Source organism: Carassius carassius, chromosome 19, assembly GCF_963082965.1.
Source record: "Carassius carassius chromosome 19, fCarCar2.1, whole genome shotgun sequence".
NCBI classification, from domain to species: domain Eukaryota; kingdom Metazoa; phylum Chordata; class Actinopteri; order Cypriniformes; family Cyprinidae; genus Carassius; species Carassius carassius.
Window position 1 is genome coordinate 16281761 of NC_081773.1, and position 20805 is coordinate 16302565.

Consider the following 20805-nt stretch of genomic DNA (forward strand, 5'->3'; position numbering starts at 1 on the left):
ACAGGCTTGTCCACAATTTTGAGCGCTGCATGAAACGACTAGATCATGACGTCACTGAGGGTCTTGATCTTATTACCAATATATATATATATATATATATATATATATATATATATATATATATTTTTTTTTTTTAACATTTCTATCAGCCAATGATAATTATAAATAATACGTCACGAGCATAGATCAGTGGACGAGAGCGCATCTGATTGACAGAGCTCTATCAGTCATTAATTTTCTGGTTATTTGTTTCAGTCTACGGTTTGTTAATATTGTGCAAAGTATACAAAGTAAACTTCATCATTCAGCTGAATTGTGCACATTTATTGTAGACACTTCATATCTTATTTAATTCATGCGATAAACGCATGTCCCTGCTGAGCTGGGCTATGACTAATTTCCTCTATGCTAATTTCAAGGGCAAAGCTGAAAAAACAAAAATTTTCGTATCGTCAATTTATTTTTTTTAAGCTTCATATTATAGGAAGGATACATTATATGACCTATCCTGCAGTCATCATGGTGAGATAAGGTTCCTTTTAATCTAAAAAAAAGAAAATGGAAAAGAATCGAAAAAAACAGTGAGGAATCGATTCTTGGAGTCGATTCCAGGACCAGGAATTGGAATCGATTCCAAAAATTGTGGAATCGAACAGTCCTATACACCAGTTTAAACAAACAATAAACACATCTTAATAGTACACAATCGCTGCTGCGCGCATGCGCGCTAAATACCGGAACACAAGCGCACCCAAACGGAAGTAAGAATCCATCATAGCGGCGGGAAAATGTGGAGAGGTCGTTTCCTCGTGGCTGGGGAAAGGGAACGAAGGCAACACCACTAGAGAAGATTACCAAACTATGACAACTTCTGCCTCAGAGAGAATCTACACGGTTTAATTTACTGCAGCACCGTGATGTCTGCTGGCAAGGTAAGAAAATATACATATATTGGTTTGTATTTTCACAATGTTATGTTTACGAACAATATATATTGACTGCGACGTCACTTGCAGTCTTTATTTTAGTATTTTGTTCTATTTATTGATAACTTTTTGCTTGAATCTCTCAACATTTTATAACAGTAGCCAGGTGGTGAGGACAAGAAAAATAAACTAAATTACAATGTCACTTGCACTCTCAGTACCTGTGACGTCACTTGCAATCAACACAAATCGTGCGTGTTGCCAATAGACACAAGACGCTGTGGTGGTGATTAAACGATTAAAACTAAATTAGTACTATAACGTAAGAGAGAACTGAAGATGAACGCCGAGTCAGATAATGAACAACAGACTGACTCGTTGTCGAGTCAAGAACCGTTTCTGTCAGACGCGTCCGATTCGAGAACCGAGGAGCTGATGATACTGCGCATGTGTGATTCAGGGTGAAGCAGACTGACATACAGTGTCTGAACCGAACTGATTCTTTTGGTGATCGATTCTGAACTGATTCTGTGCTAATGTTATGAGCGCGAGTAAACCGAAGACTTGAATCAAGGGCAATAATCGACAATGATGCCGTTATGTCGAGCGCAAAAGAACCGGTGAACCGTTTTCTTCATCCTGTTTATTGAATCGAACTGTCGTTTTCTTCAACCGGTTTATTGAATCGAACTGTCCGAAAGAACTACTGGTGATCCGAAAACCGATGCAACCGGTTCTTGTAAAAAAAAATTGCATCACAATAAGTGTATTGTATGATTGTCAAAACATATTAGTAACTAAACTGAATTTTATTAGGTTTAGTGACAACATGTTACAATGTTTTTAGTACAATTTCTGGTAAGCTAAGCTTTTTTATTATTTCAATTCGATTCAGTTTGATTTGTTTTAATATTGACTCATTTGGATAAATAGGCTACACAAGATAAGCATTAATTTTTCTCAATAAAAAAACAACTCACCTAATGCTGTAAACATACAGAGAGCCCTATCAGCTGGCAGTATTATTTAAGATTAAAAATAATTCAAATTAAATATAATGCGTTTTTTTATTATAATAACAACTTTATTTAATGATATAGGCCTAAGTAAAAATATAATAATAGTACACATATTTAGCTCAATATTCTCTATAGCTCTTTTTTTCTAGCCAAATAAATTGCTATAGCTTATTATGGTAATCAAATGGCTTTCCTGAGGTAAATGTTATGTGACAGAATTGTTCTCCAGCTGTTTTATTGACCTCTTTGATTGTTTGATTGATTGGTCGATATTATGTATGAGGAATATACATTTCGGTAAGTTGTACTGTATCTTTCAACATTGTTCATTCGTGTTTATTTAGTTGAGATGATAGGTTCACGTGCCGCTAGGGATCTGTCGCGTCACATTTACAAGCGCCAAAACGGTATGTATTGTTTGAATTTCCTAATAAAAGTGACAGAATCTGAGAACTGAGGTTTTTTTATTATCATAAGTAACCTGCTCTGTCTAGTCTGTCAGTCTCCATGTCCTCTTTGCTTCGTGATTTTTCTGGGCGTGTGAAAAGTCTAAATTGCGTGTGTCTCACGGTGAATGCAGGAGAGTTGGCAGCTCTGTTTGTGGATTAATTTGTATTGGAGACTAGGGGTGTGCACGGATAGTCGAACATTCGAATATTCGTTCTGCTGTAATTATTCGATAAATAAAAATGATATTCGAATTTCGCTATATTTTTGCTTGCCGTAAAAAAAAAAAAAAAAAAAAAAACCTCAATAAAACCTAATTCGGTCACTTTCTGTGATTCTCTACCGCATATTTGAAGATTTCTGTAAGCAAAAAAAAAAAAAATTAATGAATGAACAAGAACTGCTGTCTTTTACAGTGCTTGAAATATGCTGTGGAGAATCACAGAAAAAGAACGAATTCAAGAACATTGTTGCGGCATCTCTCAAGCAATGAATAAACACCTTTAACTTGGAGTATGCAGGGAAAAGTCTTCTTCTCGTGTCCGCCCTAGACCCTTGGCACAAACATCTCAAGTTCCTCGACGAAAACATGAGAGAAGTAAGAAAGAAAAAACTTTTTGAACATTATCAGAGCATTTTCATTATCAGAGTGGCGCAGATGCAGCCACCACCACCAACGATGAAGAGGATCCGGCAATGCCCACTCGTCGGAAAAGGCTGAGCCAGTTCTTCAGCGATGACTATACAGAGAGTCCGGCCGAGACGAGTGGGAACAGTTCTTGCTGGAGCCATGTATTCCACCAGATGAGGATCCCATTCAGTGGTGAAACGAAAACACGAAGCGCTTCACAAAACTTAGTCTCTTAGCACACCGTTATTTGTGAGTCCCGCCAACGTCTGTACCGTCAGAGCGCGTTTTCTCCGCAGCCGGCCTTATTGTTAACAGACTAAGGAGCCGACTTTCCCCCGATCATGTTGTCATGCCTGTGTTCCTTAACAAGAACATGTAAAACAATTGAAAAAAAAAAAAAAAAAATGTGCTGACAGTTTAAAAGTTTCCAAGTTAAATGTAGGCTACGTTCTGTACAATAGCCTAATTGCTGCAGGCTGCTTTATTTACGTTTTTTCTTTGTTCGCTTTTTTTTTTTTTGCTTTTAATCTGTACTTTTTTGAATGTTTGCACACATTGTTAAAGGTTTTTGATACAAAACACGATGTAGCGTAATGTTCAAGCTTATTGTGTATAAGCTTGTTCAAAAATGACGGAAACCATAAACGTTGCTGAAAAATAACGTCTGTCTCATTAAACTTTAATTTAAATAAATGAATATTAGAATATTCGTTTTTTTGTGAGCTCAAATATTCGAATGTGATATTTGCGGAAAACGCCCATCCCTATTGGAGATGCGAACTGTTTAAAACGATTCAGTTCGATTTGGTGAACTGGTTCAAAAAGATCCGGTTAAAGTTACATCTAATGATTTGTTCGCGAAACGGATATGACAAACTGCTTTGTTTTGAACTCCCTCACAACAGACACTGAAGAGAAGATAATGCTGAATAAAGTCGTAGTTTTTGCTATTTTTGGACCAAAATGTATTTTCGATGCTTCAAAATATTATAACTGACCCTCTGATGTCACATGGACTACTTTGATGTTTTTCTTACCTTCCTGTAGTGTGGAGGGAGGCTAAACTGAGGAACCGACTTTTACAGATGTCATAGAAGCTCTTTCAACCGCATCTGGTGATGGACAATCACCTTCGTTTTCAGATTCAGACTACAAATTAAAGGGCTGACACACTCTGAATGCTTTGGCAAAATTAGATGCATTCTCATCAAGAGAATGCCAAGAGTGTGCAAAGCAGTAATCAAAGTAGGACTGAAACGATTCCTCGAGTAACTCGATTACAAAAAATGATCGAGGCAAATTCCTCTGCCTCGAAGCCTCTTTTAATTTATTTTAAATCTCACGTCAGGTTCTTTCGCAATTATTTTTTTAATGTGACCCAACGCGTTTACGTCACCCACAAAGTGGAAGGAGACACAAGCGCTGCTTCCGAAATCACATACTGCAAGGAGTCAGCAGTGGTTTTTTAACGATTAATCTAGCGATTATTTTTTCGATGCATCGATTAATCTAACGATTAATTTTTTCAGACCGATTCGATTTCGATTATCTCCCCATTAATTGACTACTAACAATTTATACATGTTGATTTACATATCTGAATGAAAAAACATGAATTCCTTAACATTGCAATATATGTTTATTGCTCTTAAAATTACAAAATAAAAGACTGACTAAGAATGCATTACTTTGCACTTGTATAGAGATAGCATTCAATAAAACCTTGAAGCCTTGAAAACACATAGCTTACTGAAACAAGCTTACTGAACACATAGGGCCTAGTTTACTGAAAAAAAGTTCTTCTTTCAGATGAAAATAACTACAACTTGATGTCTAGCATTCAATAAAAAAGTTCACCCAAAATACTTGTCTAGAGCAATTGAAAGAAAAAAGGAAACTTAGTTCAACATGAACGTTAATACACACAAACACACACCAAGACTGTTTGGTGATACAAGAGTTTATTGTAATTACTGATCAGAGAGTGAATAAAATACCTGCAACCCTCAGGCCACACTCTCCACTGCAGAAACAAACAAAGACTACCTTCCATTACAAAGACATTCAGATTTATACTGATGGCCAGCACCATTACCACATATGGAGGGACAAACTCACAGAAAACACTTTACACATGTTCCCTTAAATATACAGAGTCTGAAAGAAACATATTGGCATGATGTTCTACTTGATAAATCTACTTTGATGTTATTAATTCGTTCACATTAAACAGGAAACAACAGCAACAACTCGGCCACGTTGCCCCTGAAACCCCCACGCTCAATTAATAAATGGTAGATTCCCACCCTAAGCGGAACCAATAATTCATGCCATTGTTTCTTACCCGGGGCCGGTTGCACCAGCTGTGCGTTAGTTATAACTTAGCCTAGTTTGACGTAAATGGACACTAAGTTACGACTTACGGACTACTAAATATTTTTGCGTTGCACCATTAAACTTAGTTTAAACGTAAATATACGTTGTAACTAAATATTTACGGAAGCCTCTGTCCATGAATAACGGTCGGAATAAGATGTCAGCCAGATTAGATCACATTGATGAGCTCATATTTGATCATGAAGAGCCGCAAGTTCGTCAACGAGTTTTACGAGACAGACATCATCCGTTGGATATTTATTATGATGTCGACATATATGCTCGTTTGCACTTTAAAAGAGAGGGCATAATGCGGATAATGGACATGATAGCGTCTGATATTCAGCACGAGACAAGCCTTCAAGTGTGTGTCGCCTTACATTTTTTTGCAACTGGATCAATGCAAAATGTAATCGGCGATTGCATACAGATTCATAGATCTACAGTATGTAGAGTGATCCGCAGGGTGTCACTAGCCTTGTGTCGCCACATGAATAACTACGTGCCATTGCCGGTTTCCCTGATGTACTTGGCTGCATTGATGGGACATAGATCAGGATAAAAGCACCCACAGTAGATGAGAATGCGTTTGTGAATAGGAAAGGCTTCCATTCACTAAACACCCAAGTCATCTGTGACCCGAGTTTGTTTTTTAAACTGTGTTGCAAGATGGCCAGGTTCAAAGCACGACAGTTTCATCCTTAGAAGGTCAAACATATTTGAAAAATTTGATTCTGGGGAGTATCGTGGCATTCTGCTGGGTGATTCTGCCTACCCCCTTAAAAAGTGGCTGATGACACCATAACTAAACCCTTCCACACAGGCAGAGGAAAAATTCAATTCTGCACATACCAAAACACGGGTAACAGTGGAAAGAAGTATAGGTGTATTAAAAATAAGGTGGTCATGTCTTCATAGGGGTATGATAGCAGATTTTAATTTGTTTGATTATTTTATCAGTTTAGACTGGCTAATATTTCAAATAAAGTACAAGTTTTTAATACACTCCAAATGTGATCGTTAGGAATTGCAATGGAGCCAGAGAGAGCAGCAAAGGTGATAGGAGCATGCATTGTATTGCATAATTTGGCCATGCTGTGGAAAATGCCACTTGATGATCTGGGAGGTGAAGAGATTGAGGAGGTCCCACAGGAAGAGCACTGCAGACAATTTCAAGACCCAGAAGTGCAGGAGGGTGTAACTGTCAGGCGTTTCATCACACAGAATCATTTCAATTAAACTACTCTATAACACAAAATAGTCCTTTTATGTATAAGTCCATACACAAATTATTTACAATACCTATTTTTTTAAACCGTATTGTTTTCATAAACTATTTTTAATTAATTAAACTGTACCCTCCATTCATTGTATATATTCCTCATCTCACCTCATTCTTCATCAACACCATTTGTAATCTAATATCTCTCAGTTGTGAATTCAATGACATATCCGAAAACATTTATTGTAAAATTTTTCTTCTTGTCAAATTTATTTAATGGTGTCTGCACACACATATACAAGAATAATAAATACTAAAACATAAATGTGGTGCAATCAAGTTATTAAATATACTAATAATGAGCAGCTATAGGTCTCAACAAATTACACGCTTTAACCATTACCCTTAAACAATTGGCAATTAAATATCAATATGACTACATTTCAACGATGTTGAAGGAGTAGCCAAGAGGCTTTAACTCCTCTTGCAATTTAATGATTTCTAGGTTTAATTTCACATTTTCGAGTTCAAGCTTTTTCAGTTCACTTTTTATTTTCAAGATCTCCTCTTCTACTTTCGCACGTTCGAGTTTGATAAGCTTACAGCGGCTATAGTTTATGTCTTCATCCTGCTCATTTGGACGTCTACTTTTCCTTGTATTTTCGACTAGCGGTTCTTTGTCTTGTGTGCTCTCTGGGCTGTCTGTACGAAGGACAGGCAGATCTCCCGCTGATGCTGGCGCTACAGTGTTTTCAGCGCAAGTTTCTGTTGCGAGTTGGCTGTCGCAAGTTGGCTGACTTGATGCAACACCTGCCGATGAATAAACAAGAACTTGCTTTTGTAACTTTATAGAATTGTGTCCTAATTCACTTTGCATTAAAGTATGAAGTGTATAATAATAACAACAATAATAATAATAATAATAATAATAATAATGTTACTCTGACTTTTTTCTCTCACAACTGCGAGTCAGAAAATACAGGTTTTTTTCCACTCCGTGGCTTTCATATTTGCTCATCTAATATTACTGGCACAATATGTAGCCTACTTTTAGGTAACATTATAAGAATAAAATAATAAGAAATAAATACTTTGAGCAATGTCGTCTGTGGCTTCACTTCCACTTTCAACTCCAGTGATTCCGCAGACGGTGGGTGAGTTGTCGCCAATTATTTCCAGGATAACGGTTGAATATGGGCTTGGCTCCGGTCTCGGACCACCTCCAGTGGGCACATGTTTTGTGCGAGGAAAATCCTCGATTGCTTGTGTCTTTAGGTCGCTCCACTTCTTCCTTTCTCTCTTCCTTTATCTCTCTCTGCTCACAGCCTTTTGCATTTATTTTGTTTATGTCCTGCCAAATCTCACCTTTTTCCGGTTTGTGACAGAGGTTTAATTTGCTTTCAAGGACTGTTTTGTTTTCTTTGTATCCATCAATTAAAATAAGAATTTCTTCATGACTGAAATTTTTCTTCCTGTTTCTTTTCTCCTCCATGTGTGGGATAGATATTTTCAATTAAGTGTAATGTTTTGACTTCGATAACGTGTGCTTTAATGTCTTTTTTAACTTTCAGTTTAGGCCAGTCAAGAATGAGTTTCAAATTACGCGCTGTTCAGACTATTTCCTATTTACCTATTAGAAGGCTTGTGATTGGGTTAAGAAAAATAGACGTCATTCTATGCGACAATGCATTACTTTACGGAGAGCTTACGACCTTCTAGCTACGTTCTGCCTTAAGAATAAATGGTGCAACCGAATAAAGTACATAGTTAGTTATAAACTAGCTAGTAGTTACTAAGCCTCTAGTTTGGACTTTACGTTCCAGTTTAAGTAAGAACTTACGAACGGCTGGTGCAACCCTACCCAGGACAATAAAAATCACGGGATAAATGCTACACGGGAATAATACACATAGTTTACAGGTATTTCATTCACTCTCTGATCAATAATTACAATAAACTCTTGTATCACCAAGCAGTCTCTGTGTGTGTGTTTGTGCGTATGTGTGCGTATTAACGTCCATGTTGAACGTGCGGTCCCTCCGGTGACCGTCACAAGACCCAGGAGTCTTATTTTCTCTTGCATAATTAATATTGCACTTTAATTAAACAAACACATTTTATCCGATTACTCTATTAATCGATGGAATTTTTGGTAGAATACTCGATTACTAAAATATTCAATAGCTACAGCCATAAATCAAAGCAAAAGGTGGCTACTTTGAAGAACCTAGAATATGACATATTTTCAGTTGTTTCACACTTTTATGTATAAAATTCCACATGTTAATTCATAGTTTTGATGCCTTAAGTGTGAATCTACAATTTTCATAGTCATGAAAATAAAGAAAACTTTGAATGAGAAGGTGTGTCCAAACTTTTGGTCTGAACTGTATCTAATAGGGGGACATGGATGCATTAAAACTGCAGATACAAATGTAAAAATAGGCCTCATGTTTTGTTTTGAACAAAATGCTGAAAATTTATATTTGAAATAATTTTAAACATGAAAGAAAGGTTGAATTGTGAAATTAAAACTGCCAGTAGGTGACCGCATGTGAATGTTTGAGTCATTAAGAGTCAACAGATTCATTCAATGAGTAAACACTGTCCCCTGAGACGCAAAACAGTGCTGTGATCTATTTGGAACTATTTTCATTGGCATAACTGAGCAAAAACAAGCAATATTATGTCTAAAATGTAAGTCATTTATTGCTTTACTGAACTTGCATAAAATTGTTCATGCATTCGCAGAAAAACTGTACTCTGTGATATAAATTAATTTAACTAGGCCTACATGAAATTATATAAATAATAAAAAGCATACAGAAGGATTTAGACAAATAATTTTGCATGCACTCTGTGTGGTTGGTGATTTTTTTTTTTTTTTTTTTTTTTGGTGGCACATCATTACAACAACACTTTTACCATATCGCAGACGATGCTGTATCGCACACCCCGACTCGACTTGAGTGGGAAATGAAATCATCCGCGGTTGTGCGTGGCACGCACTTGTTTGCACATAAACAACAGTGTTCTTATGAGTCTAACTAGCAAATGCCAGACCACCGATTCGTCAAACCTGCTTTCCTGCAAGTCTGTGTTCTATTTTATAGTAAGTAATGATTTTACTTTGGGGAAATTTATCGGAGTAAAAGTATACATTTTAATTAGGAAATGTAGTGGAGTAAAAGTTGCCTGAAATATATAAAATCTCAAGTAGAGTACAGATACCCCCAAAAATACTAGTAAGTATTTTTACTTTGTTACATTACACCACTGCTGATGGTAGAATCATTTTACCAGCATTGTCCAGTACAGCTGAACTAGCCTACAACCTGTTACAGCACAGTAGCGCTACTGCAAACAGGGGCCAAGTATACAGCACATCAATTTTCTGTTGCCGTAGACTTTTTTTTTTGCTTGCATTTTCATCCTTTTTTCTCTTTTGATAATTTTCAGATGCTGAAAACTTAGTGCGTCCCTACTAGGATTGGGAATCGTTAGAAATTTTCCGGTTCCGGTTCCACCTAACGGTTCCGGTTCTGATTCCGGTTCCATTAAAATCATTAAACTATTATTAAGAAATAGTGGTAAGGAAAAATGCACAATACTCAACTACTCAATGCTCAATACTGTTTATTACTTATGGTCAACTTAATTTAAAGGTTGGCAATGTCAAAATGCAACATATATTACAGTGTACAGATCTTCATAAGTAGGGTTGGGTATTTTTAGAAATTTTCCGGTTCGGCTTCTGGTTCCATTTAAATGAACTGTTTTTTTTTTTTTTTTTACTATTTTACCTTCACTGAATGTAGCGTTGCTGGAGGGTAGTAAGTAATGTTGAGTAATGCTAGTCCATCAATCAGCATGTTTCAAAGTTGATTTTTTTTTTACACTATCAATAACGTTTTGCTTTTCAAGCAGGAATAAGCTTGTTGGCCAAATAGTCCCTTGAGGGCTGAGACACTTGTTAATTTCCCTTAATTAATGAAATATAAACGGTTAAACTTATAAACATGTATGCACACTCTCCATAAAGTCCCTATTTTACAAATAATAATGCAGTCAGGAGATGGTGTGATGCAATGAGTGGTTTCCACATTTTTAAACATTTAAAATGCATTAAAATAAATATTTTCTATCACTTTGTTTATCACTCTTGAAATGACCTGTACACTAAATAATCTAACCCTCATACTTGCATAACAATAGCAGTCTATTTATTTAGTGGTCCAAGTTGAAGCCAGTATGTATATTAATGACAATATAGGACAAATATAATGCAAATTAGTGGCGGCAGGTGCAGCGTGCTGCCATTTAGATGTACAGTCAGACAAAACGATGTGCAGTTATCAAAGGCGCGAGTGCACATACAGTCGTGGGAAACAATGTGTTCGGCAATTAAAGACGGGACAGCGCAACAGTCTGTTATTCGGTTTGTCATCCTTTACAGCAGCGGTTCTCAATTCCAGTCCTCGCGCCCCACTGCTCTGTATATTTTGCACGTTTCTCTGTTAACACACCTGATTCAGATAATCAGCTCGTTAGAAATTAACTCCGTGCATGAACTGTGTTCCAATTGTTCATTGCTCCCTACTCCCTGAGCAGGGGAAATCTGTTGAAGTTTACCTCACATCGAAACATTCATTCACTGATTTGTGCTGTGCAGCGTCTTTAAACATGGACAACTGTGACATCATATACCTCTGTAAATCAATACAATTTAAATTCATGTCTTGCGCACTTTTCACTTTGATTGGAACATATAGCTACGTTCGCTTCGAACTGGAATCATGGCTGAATATCCTGTGATGTCCACTTCGCAGGGCACTTATGTTCAAATAGAACAAATGTCTGAAGCGCCAAACGTTCAAAATGTGCAGAGCAGTGGGGCGCGAGGACTGCTACTGAGAACCGCTGCTTTACGGGAAACGCCTAATATTCAGAACACCGGCGTAAGGCTGCTCGCAGCACTTGGTCACGTGTTTCACCAGAACCGTTTTCGGGACCAAAACTTAGAAATTGCTCACGGTTCCGGTTCTTTTCAAAGAACAAATCCGAAGTCCATACATTGGATTGTAAAGAAATAGATATTATTATTCTACCAAATAGTATTCTAAAAGATCGATGCTTTGTATCGATAGAGTATTGCCGCAGAAAATGTTGCGGTACTATACTAGTGTTGTCCAATCTATTTCGATAAGTATCGATTCTAAAATATCTGAATATGGTACCAATACTAATTTCTCTAAGTATCGATACACTGATACTAGCCGATCTGTCAGGTTCACTTCTCTCCAAAGGTGCGTTGACGAACACCACACATGGCCACAGTACCCGTCTCGTCTCATTGGTTAAACAGCAAAAGTGAATCGAAAGATGGTGAGTGCGGCACCCCCGCGACCAGCTTTGGTTGATAAAGAACGAAGCATGCTTCTCAATGGACGCGCAGTGCACCTGTGTTTGATGTACCATAAGCTCTAGGCGCAAGACTCGACGTCGCTTTCTCTCACACGTGTGTGTGTGTGTGTGTCTGTGTGAGTCAGAGAGAGCGAGAGAAAGACAGAACGAGCCAGTCTTACATAATCCAGAATAGTGCTGCACGTCACACTGTTTACATCTCACGTAATGGCATACTGGGAATGGCGAAAGTTGCATTCTATCACAAAAATAGAGACCACTGTTATCAAAAGTATGGGAATACTTTAAACGGAGGCCAAATAAAATGGCCCTTTGTTCCCTTTGCAAAACCGATATGGTCTACCATGGCAGCACAAATGCGACGCACGAGCACCTCAGATAAAAACATCCTGGCGCTCTCCGGTGTTACGGTTTAACTGGTTACCGTGTGATCTGGTGACCAACTTCCTGGTTCAGGTCTCTGCTGCAGATGTAATGGAACGACCGCAGCAGATTCGGCGATTCTAAAAGCACAAACTGATGTGATATTTAAGTGTCTAATAAACGCAGACTTGTTCATTGCATGATTCTGATATTCTTGTAAAGATTACAAGTTATTGGTATGATCACCGTAGCGGCTGAAGTAAGGATAAAATAAAAAATAAAGTCTCTGTTGGCGCGGGTTTCGAACACGCGTTAGGGGCGTTCACATCGCGCCCAAAAATGCGTGGAAAACGCTAGTCGCGCCGCTTTCTCCTTCTTTCAAAAGCGCTCGGGCAGTTGCGCACCTGGGGCGTCTGCCGTTGCTAAGCAACCATGAAGTGCTCTCTCCATGAAGACGCGGAAATTTCAGCAGAAGGATAAATGGATTTGCAGCACTAAAAATCGCTTGCAGTAGCTCTGCTACAAAATTTATTTCAAAATGGCAATCCATATACAGCTATGATCAGCTGTTCCCTCACCTTAGCTGAGTTTTCAATGTTACGGGAAAGGATGAAGCTGATTTGATTAGTTCTTGTCACATGACCCGCAGTGCGCTTGCGGCATTCTGAAAAGTTGAGATGTTTTTAACTATGCGGTGCGGACGCGCCTGTTTTGGCATGTGCGTCGCGACCGCGTCGCTTCCATTATGAGCGTGCATACCGCGCGCCTACATTGGAAATAACGAACTTGTGAATATGTGAATGGCCCTTTAAAAGACAGCGCGCCGCGAGACAACAGTCACAAACCACTGTTCAGACAACTGTAAATTTGTGGCTACTGTGGTTTAATTATAAACGCTATCTTAAACTCATTTACCATAGTAAAATAATTCCCTTTGCCTCTTTATTTTTGTATACTGTAAAAACTTCAACCACATTGGTTGAAAATGAATAAAGGTTGAAATATTATATTAGAAGTTGTACTTATATTTTTTTGTAAAGTTATCCAAAGGATTCATTAGCTAATCAAAAAAAAGAACATTAGATTATTTATTGTAATAAAAATAATCGTTAGAGTAGTCGACTAATCGGAAAAAATAATCGTTAGATTAGTCGACAGAAAAAATTATCGTTAGTTGCAACTCTAATCCAGAATTGACATACTACATGTACGTGCTAAATGATATTCTTTGTTTTTTCCCTGTTTTTCTGTAAAAATAACGGTGTTTATTTTTCTTATGATAGGAATTTTTAACAAACTGCAATATTGGTGTCTTTTAACTAATGTTCAGAATGCATCTGAGAGGGGTCCCTTTTCACTGCTGCACTTTAGCGAATTCTGAAAGTTCCGAAACTGACGCTGTAGGACGTGATGATACCATAGACTGTATAAAAACATGGACGTAGTGTCCGTGACGTCACTCCTAGACTCCTGAAGAGTGTTTTTAAAGCTCAAAGTGTGCAGAGCGGGCCATCGCCATCTTGGGGGAGTGCCACCGCGTGACAATCGAAAATGGGCAAAAAGGCGGCAGCTGCTTGCTGAATCCACGCCCACCTGGTTCGACGCCGGTGACAGATGCGGCAATCCACTTGTCACTCAAGTGGCCATGCCCTTAATTAATAGATACAGTCGGCATCTAGTCATAGCTGGGGGCGTGGCGAGGGCGGAGTCGGCGTGGGGGAAAACACTGCGAACATCGTGTGTATCTGAATGACAAAAATGCACCTATTGAGTGCTCATTCCCAGAGACACGTAGAACAATTGTAGTCTCTTTTAACTTTAATATTCATATACACTAGTCCATATCGATATTTGATTCATTTTACAGCCCTAATATAGATGTATTCATTCAAAAATAGCCCAAATCCTTGACGTTCTGCTTTATACAGCAAGTTCTATTTTTGACTGGATTCCGCGATTCAATCGTTTCACAAACACAGACGGGGTGAATTTATGAATGAAGGTGTAAAAGTTCTGACACAAAACTAAGTTGTTACGTGTCCACACGCTTTTTTAAGTGGGTTTATGTTCAACACTAGGCTAACGTTACATAGTTTTGCTTCAGGTAGAATGATAAGGCTAATTATATATGCATGCCACTTTCTGAAACAACCTTACACAGTTTTGATAGCGTTAATAATGAACACGATGTTACTATATCCTGCCTGTGATGAAATGCCGACTGCACACATACACATGCTTAGTCTTGGGATTCCACAACTTCCCTTGATCATCCTCACAACTTATTGCTTGTAGCCATTTTGTCATCCTTTCCGGCTCTGTATGTTTATTAGGAAGGATGTAGAACTTCAATTCATAATTTGTTAGTTTATTGGAGGTACAGAAAACGACACCGCAACTCTTCAGCGTGATTGTCCCGTGTATTTCAATTGGCGCCAAGGCAATGTTTTCCCCCACGGGCTAAATTCACATCACGTGACGGGGCGTTCCCGGGGGCGTTCCCAGACCAACCGTCTGTATCTATGCAGATCTTTAAGGCTAAATATAATTTAAACGGATGAGTTTTAAAAAAATTCACCCCCCTCACAGTTATGAAGGGCAAAATTAGCTATATAGACCAATATTGTTTTTTGCACCAGGCTGTAAATTTTTTTCTTGCTGTAAAGTTCGGCATTTTAACATGGGGAGTCTATGGGACCGAGAGAGAGCGGGATGTTGCCGATACAGAAGAACTCATCCACAATATCCGCTGAACTCCACACATAACCACCGCCCACTGCCATCAGCTCCTGCGCATCACACACGAGGGCGACTATAGCGCTAGATTTACCAACTTTCAGATCCTTTTAGCTGCTTTTTTTTTCTAGGGGTGCGCCGATCACAATCGACCAATCGTTATGTTCATCTCGTCAGTAAAGCCGGTTCTCTAATCAGCGGTAAATTCCATCAGGTGCGTGATTTCACATAGAGCAGCTGTTACTACACAGAGCCGTTGTTAACTGAGAAGCTGCACAAATCCACGTTCATTTTCAGCGTTTATTTGCGCATCTTCTCAGTTAACAACGATCTGAACTGTGAGTTTTGTGATCCTTTTCGCCACTAATAGATTTTATTTTAGGCAGTTCGTGTTGATTAATACTAAAACACAAGCGAGATCTTGATTCAGACGCCCCTCAATCTCATTTCTAAATGACAACGATTCCCCGAGTCTATTAAAGCTTATACAAAGTCTTTTACCGGATCATTCAAATCCGTGTTCGCACTGCCGCTGACACAGAGAGAGCAGTTACTTTACCATGTTTGGTTAAGAAACATCTTCACAAACTGTCTTTTCTACTACACAGTATTATTTCTGTCTTACATTCATTCATATTATCACAGAAATACTGGAATAAAGTTTATAGTTCAGATATAAACATTATCTATCTGAAAGCGATCAAAATAGAGCAAATCCCCTTTTGAAAGTACTGCGCTTCAAATAACGTTCGTGTCGATTGTTTTGCCACTAGGTGGCAACAAGTAACTTAATGTATTTGTCAATGAATGAATTTTTCATTCAAGAGAATCGTTCAAAAATGCTGATTCATCCAGTAATGAAACAAGGTAAGAAGATTTATGAGTGAGTCGTTAAATCAGTGATTTAAACAACTTTTTCATCATTCTAATATAAAAAATTGGGGTTTTAAATATATTATATGTACACTACCAGTCAAAAGTTTTTGAACTGTAAGATGTGTAATGTTTTTAAAGAAGTCTCTTCTGCTCGGTAAAATTGTGAAATATTTTTACAATTTAAAATAACTGCTTTCTACTTGAATATAATTCTACTGTAAAATGTCATTTATTCCTGTGATGCACAGCTGAATTTTCAGCATTACTCCAGTCCTCTGTGTCACATGATCCTTCAGAAATTATTTTAATATTCTGATTTGCTGTTCAAAAAACATTTATTATTATTGTTGAAAACAGATGAGGAGATTTTTTTCAGGTTTCTTTGAAAGTTCAGAAGAACAAAATTTATGTGAAATAGAAATCTTGTTATAAATGTTTTTGTCAAACTTGATCAATTTAAAGAATTCTTGCAAAATAAGTGTTAATTTATATACTTGTGATAATGATAATAGTAATAATAAATTAAAAATATATATTCCAATAGAAAGCAGTTTTTTTTTAATTGTACAAATGTATCACAACATTACTACTTTTACTGTATTTTGGATAAAATAAATGTAGGCTCTGTGAGCAGAACAGAATTATAAAAAATAAATAAAAATCTTACCGTTCAAAGACTTTTGGACTGGTAGTGTATATTAAAATGTTTAATAATTCATTCAGATTAATTAGACACTTTTAAATAGACTGCAGCAATAACATTTTGTAACACATTATTTTATTTAGTTCAAAATCGTAGGAGAATCTTGATCTCTATATGAGACCAAAAAAATTGTGATTCTCAATTTATCCAGAATCGTACAGCCCTATTTACAAGTAGTTGAAAACATTAGAGATATTGTTAGTTATCAGCTGGACAAAATATGTAACACTAGCCTAGTGGTTTTTGGATATTTTACTGCAAATATCTTACAAATTGTACCTTTAAATCTAACAAACAAAAAATATTCCAAATATTTTTCTAAATTAACCTAAAGAAACAAAACTAAATATAACCACTTTGCCATTAAAAACAAAACTGTTCTGTTGTAATGGCTGCAAAGTAACTGTGTAATGGGGCAGCGAGACTTCATTTGGACTCTGGCCGAAAATTCTGATAAGCTGTCAAGGGCTGGGCTGGGCCTAGATTTGAGGCCCTCGCAGGGCTCAACTCTGTACAGGAGAGACTTGTTGTTTCCAAACAATAGGAAATGTATCGGTACCTGCATTGGCTGTCTGCCAAAATGAGTTGAAAGATATCAGTGAAACTTATTTGTCTGCAAAAATCCAATATCGTGCATCCTTATGCTGAAAACTGCTTTTTTTTTTACTTTTTAAAAGTTACATTTATATTATTGTGTGTTTCAGATGGATAAAATATTCACATTACTTCAGAAGTTCAGACTGGATAAATACTACAAAAAATTCATTGATCTTGGGATTGAAGAAGAACTGGATTTTTTTGACAGCGTCAATGATGTGACCTTAAAATCAATGGGTATGAGTTCTATTATAGTTGTTGTTTGGCTCATTTTGGCTATTTTGATGCTTCATAATGCATGACATTATAGAAGGTGGTTTCAACAAAGACCATTTTATCTCTTAGCAAGAAAGTGCACTATATTGGGACCATGTCAAAGTGTATGTTGAGCCATATGGGTTAAATGCCTTGTCAAGTAAATTAATTTTATCTATATTTGATTGTAATAAAAGATTTCTAAATGGTCAAGGAGGAGGTCCAACTTACAGTAGTGACTGGCGTCATACCCAACTCTCCCCTACATGTTCTTATGAACCAGCTCCATATTGATTATTACTGCCAATTTTCTTTTTGTTTTAAAAGATTTTTCACAAGCAGAGAGGAACCGGTATGGCAATATGATTGCTTATCTGCGAAGAATTGGCAATGCACCAGTTCCAGAGATGCAAGGAATGACTGTAATGAAGTCACTTAATTCATTTCATATATCCTACCGATTTCCAAAATGTCCTGGGATAAAAGAGATCAGAGGTAAATCTTTATAGTACACTTCATAAACTGCACTAATGTTGTTTCTCATTCTAAAAGACAATTACAGTAATAAGGGCACTAAGAGATGTCAAAAGATGCATGTGCTTAAATTTTAGGTGGGTTTATGACTTTTACTATCCACCCTCTATCCAAAGAAATGTTGTGACTCAAAACTAGAGGAACGGTAGGCCTATGGAGTCAATTTAATGCTGTGTATATACGCAAAAAAAAAATTGTTTTGCAAACGAAAATTAAAGTATTGAGGAAAATAAATGTGCTTTTTGCAAACAAAAGTTAAGAATTGCAAAACATAAATGAAACAGCGCGAAAGCAATGATTTTGCAATACATATTTTCCATAGTCATCTCTATTAGTTTATTTGCAACGCTGCTTTTATTTTGCATGTCAGTCTAGTTTGAGCTTGCGATACAATTTTCCCTTTGCACTTCACTTTTCTGCACGTCTCTTTCAGACGTATCAGCCCGAGACGCAGCTCACTGATCCAGGTATTATGACGAGCAGAGGCTTGCAAGTGGATCGTTTCCTTTAATTCAATAGCATTAAAACATTCATGTTTTCGTTTTATTTTTTAGGTAAGCAATACACGAATTGAAAGGGGAAAATAAGTAGGGCTGTGCCGATCACGATCGGCCGATCGTTAATGCGCATCTCGTCAGTAAAACAGGTTCTCTAATCAGCGGTAAATTCCATCAGGTGCGTGATTTCACATAGAGCAGCTGTTACTACACGGAGCCGTTGTTAAGTGAGAAGATGCGCAAATAAACGCTGAAATGAACGTTTATTTGCGCATCTTCTCAGTTAACAATGGCTCCGTGTAGTAACAACTGCTCTATGTGAAATCACACACCTGATGGAATTTACTGCTGATTAGAGAACCGGCTTTACTGACGAGATGTGCATTAACGATCGGCCAATCGTGATTGGAGCAGCCCTAAAAATAAGCATAATAAATATAAAAATATAGCCCTAATTAATATAATATTATCAATTATATACGGTTAGCCTATATGAATGAATGAATGAATGAATGATGCATTTATATAGTGCTTTATTGTGTATTGTTGTCCACCCAAAGCGCTTTACAATCATGTGGGGGGTCTCTCCTCAACCACCAGCAGTGTGCAGCATCCACTTGGATATATTATATATACCTTATTTTCCAGACTATAAGTTGCACTTTTTTCATAGTTTGGCTGGTTCTGCGACTTATAGTCAGGTGCAACTTATTTATCAAAATTAATTTTAAATGAACCAAGAGAAAACATTACCATCTACAGCCGCGAGAGGGCGCTCTATGCTGCTCAGTGCTCCTGTAGTCTACCCTGAAAACATAGAGCGCCCTCTCGCAGCTGTAGACAGTAATGTTTTCTCTTGGTTCATTTCTCTTGGTTCATGTCAAATTCATTTTTATAAGTCGCACCTGACTATAAGTTGCAGGACCAGCCAAACTATGAAAAAAAAAAGTGTGATTTTATAGTCCGGAAAATACGGTATACATTGGGTAATAAAGTAAATAAAACGAAAACATGAATGTTTTAATGCTATTGAATTAAAAGAAACGATCCACTTGCAAGCCTCTGCTCGTCATGACAATACCTGGATCAGTGAGCTGCGTCTCGGGCCGATGATGTCACTTCCAGGGAGGCCTGTTGTACACGCCCCCGTCCCTTGACTCTGCCCCCACTTCAAAACAGTGCCACAAAGAGAGACGTGCAGAAAAATGAAACGCAAAGGGAAAAAAGAAAACATTTTTAAAACCGAGATCCAAAATGGATCTACAATGATAGTTCACAATTTAAGAGAGACTTTTTATTTTTAAAATGAGGAACATCTCAAGAAATGTATCACTTAATTCAATTTCCATAATATCACAATGCCAACTTTTAAGAGTAAGTGAAAGTGTACATTTTATATCAAAATTAGAAATTAAGAAAAGGGTAAAGGGGAATATGAGAGAGCCTTTACAAGCATTAATGTAAACCACCTTTTCATGTTACTGCTTTGATAAAATAGTTACCTTACAAGGGTTTATAAAATAAACACACAAAAAAACATCCAGATTATGATTGTAACCATGGTTTCCTGAGAAGGGGAACAAGGCGTCTGGAGTTGCTTTGCTATGGGGAATGCCTTGAGAATGCCTGCAAAAATGTGTTATTCGGAGCCACTGCTTATTGGAGCCTCCCCCAGAGCACGATTTCTCTAATTGCAAGAGAAGGTGTCTTGGCTTTGATACTCTGCAAAGGCAGCCCTTGCCTTTACAACCTCCCGCCTTCCCTTGCAGGGCAGGTAAAAATGGCTGCACACTTATCTGAGCGCATGTTCACAGTGTGTGTGTGTGTGTGTGCACTTGGATGGGTGAATTCCAAATATGGCACTCCATACTTGGCTACACGTCACATCACTTTCACTTTACTCTTATTCAGGGAAGAATGGGAAATGAAGCAAGGTATTTATTGTAAAATAAAAAATATATAAATAATTTGGAAATGATATCTTGGGAAAGTAATTCAATAGAAAGGGCAGTTCCCTTCTTCCGAATTCCCATATAGCGACATGTTCCACCATGAAGCACTTGTCCAAACATGTGATTTCTGTGAAAGAAATCATGCACACTTGTGCTCTAGTCCAAGACATAATGCAGGATTTGTATGTCCTCAAGTGTAATGAAATGTCTGCACATACAGCCGAAAACTCTTGCTACTACTGTTCAT

At 37.4% G+C, this 20805-nt stretch overlaps 1 protein-coding gene across 1 annotated transcript in view; it reads left to right on the forward strand.

The window, feature by feature from the left end:
* Positions 1-770: 770 nt before the first annotated feature.
* The window catches only part of LOC132095184 (uncharacterized), a 34438-nt gene continuing 14403 nt past the window's right edge, over positions 771-20805 (forward strand). Inside the window, exons 1-3 of the mRNA XM_059499982.1 lie at positions 771-932; positions 17428-17557; positions 17903-18070. Coding sequence (XP_059355965.1) covers positions 918-932; positions 17428-17557; positions 17903-18070 — 313 coding nt within the window. The 5' untranslated portion in view covers positions 771-917. The remainder of the gene's footprint in view (positions 933-17427; positions 17558-17902; positions 18071-20805) is intronic.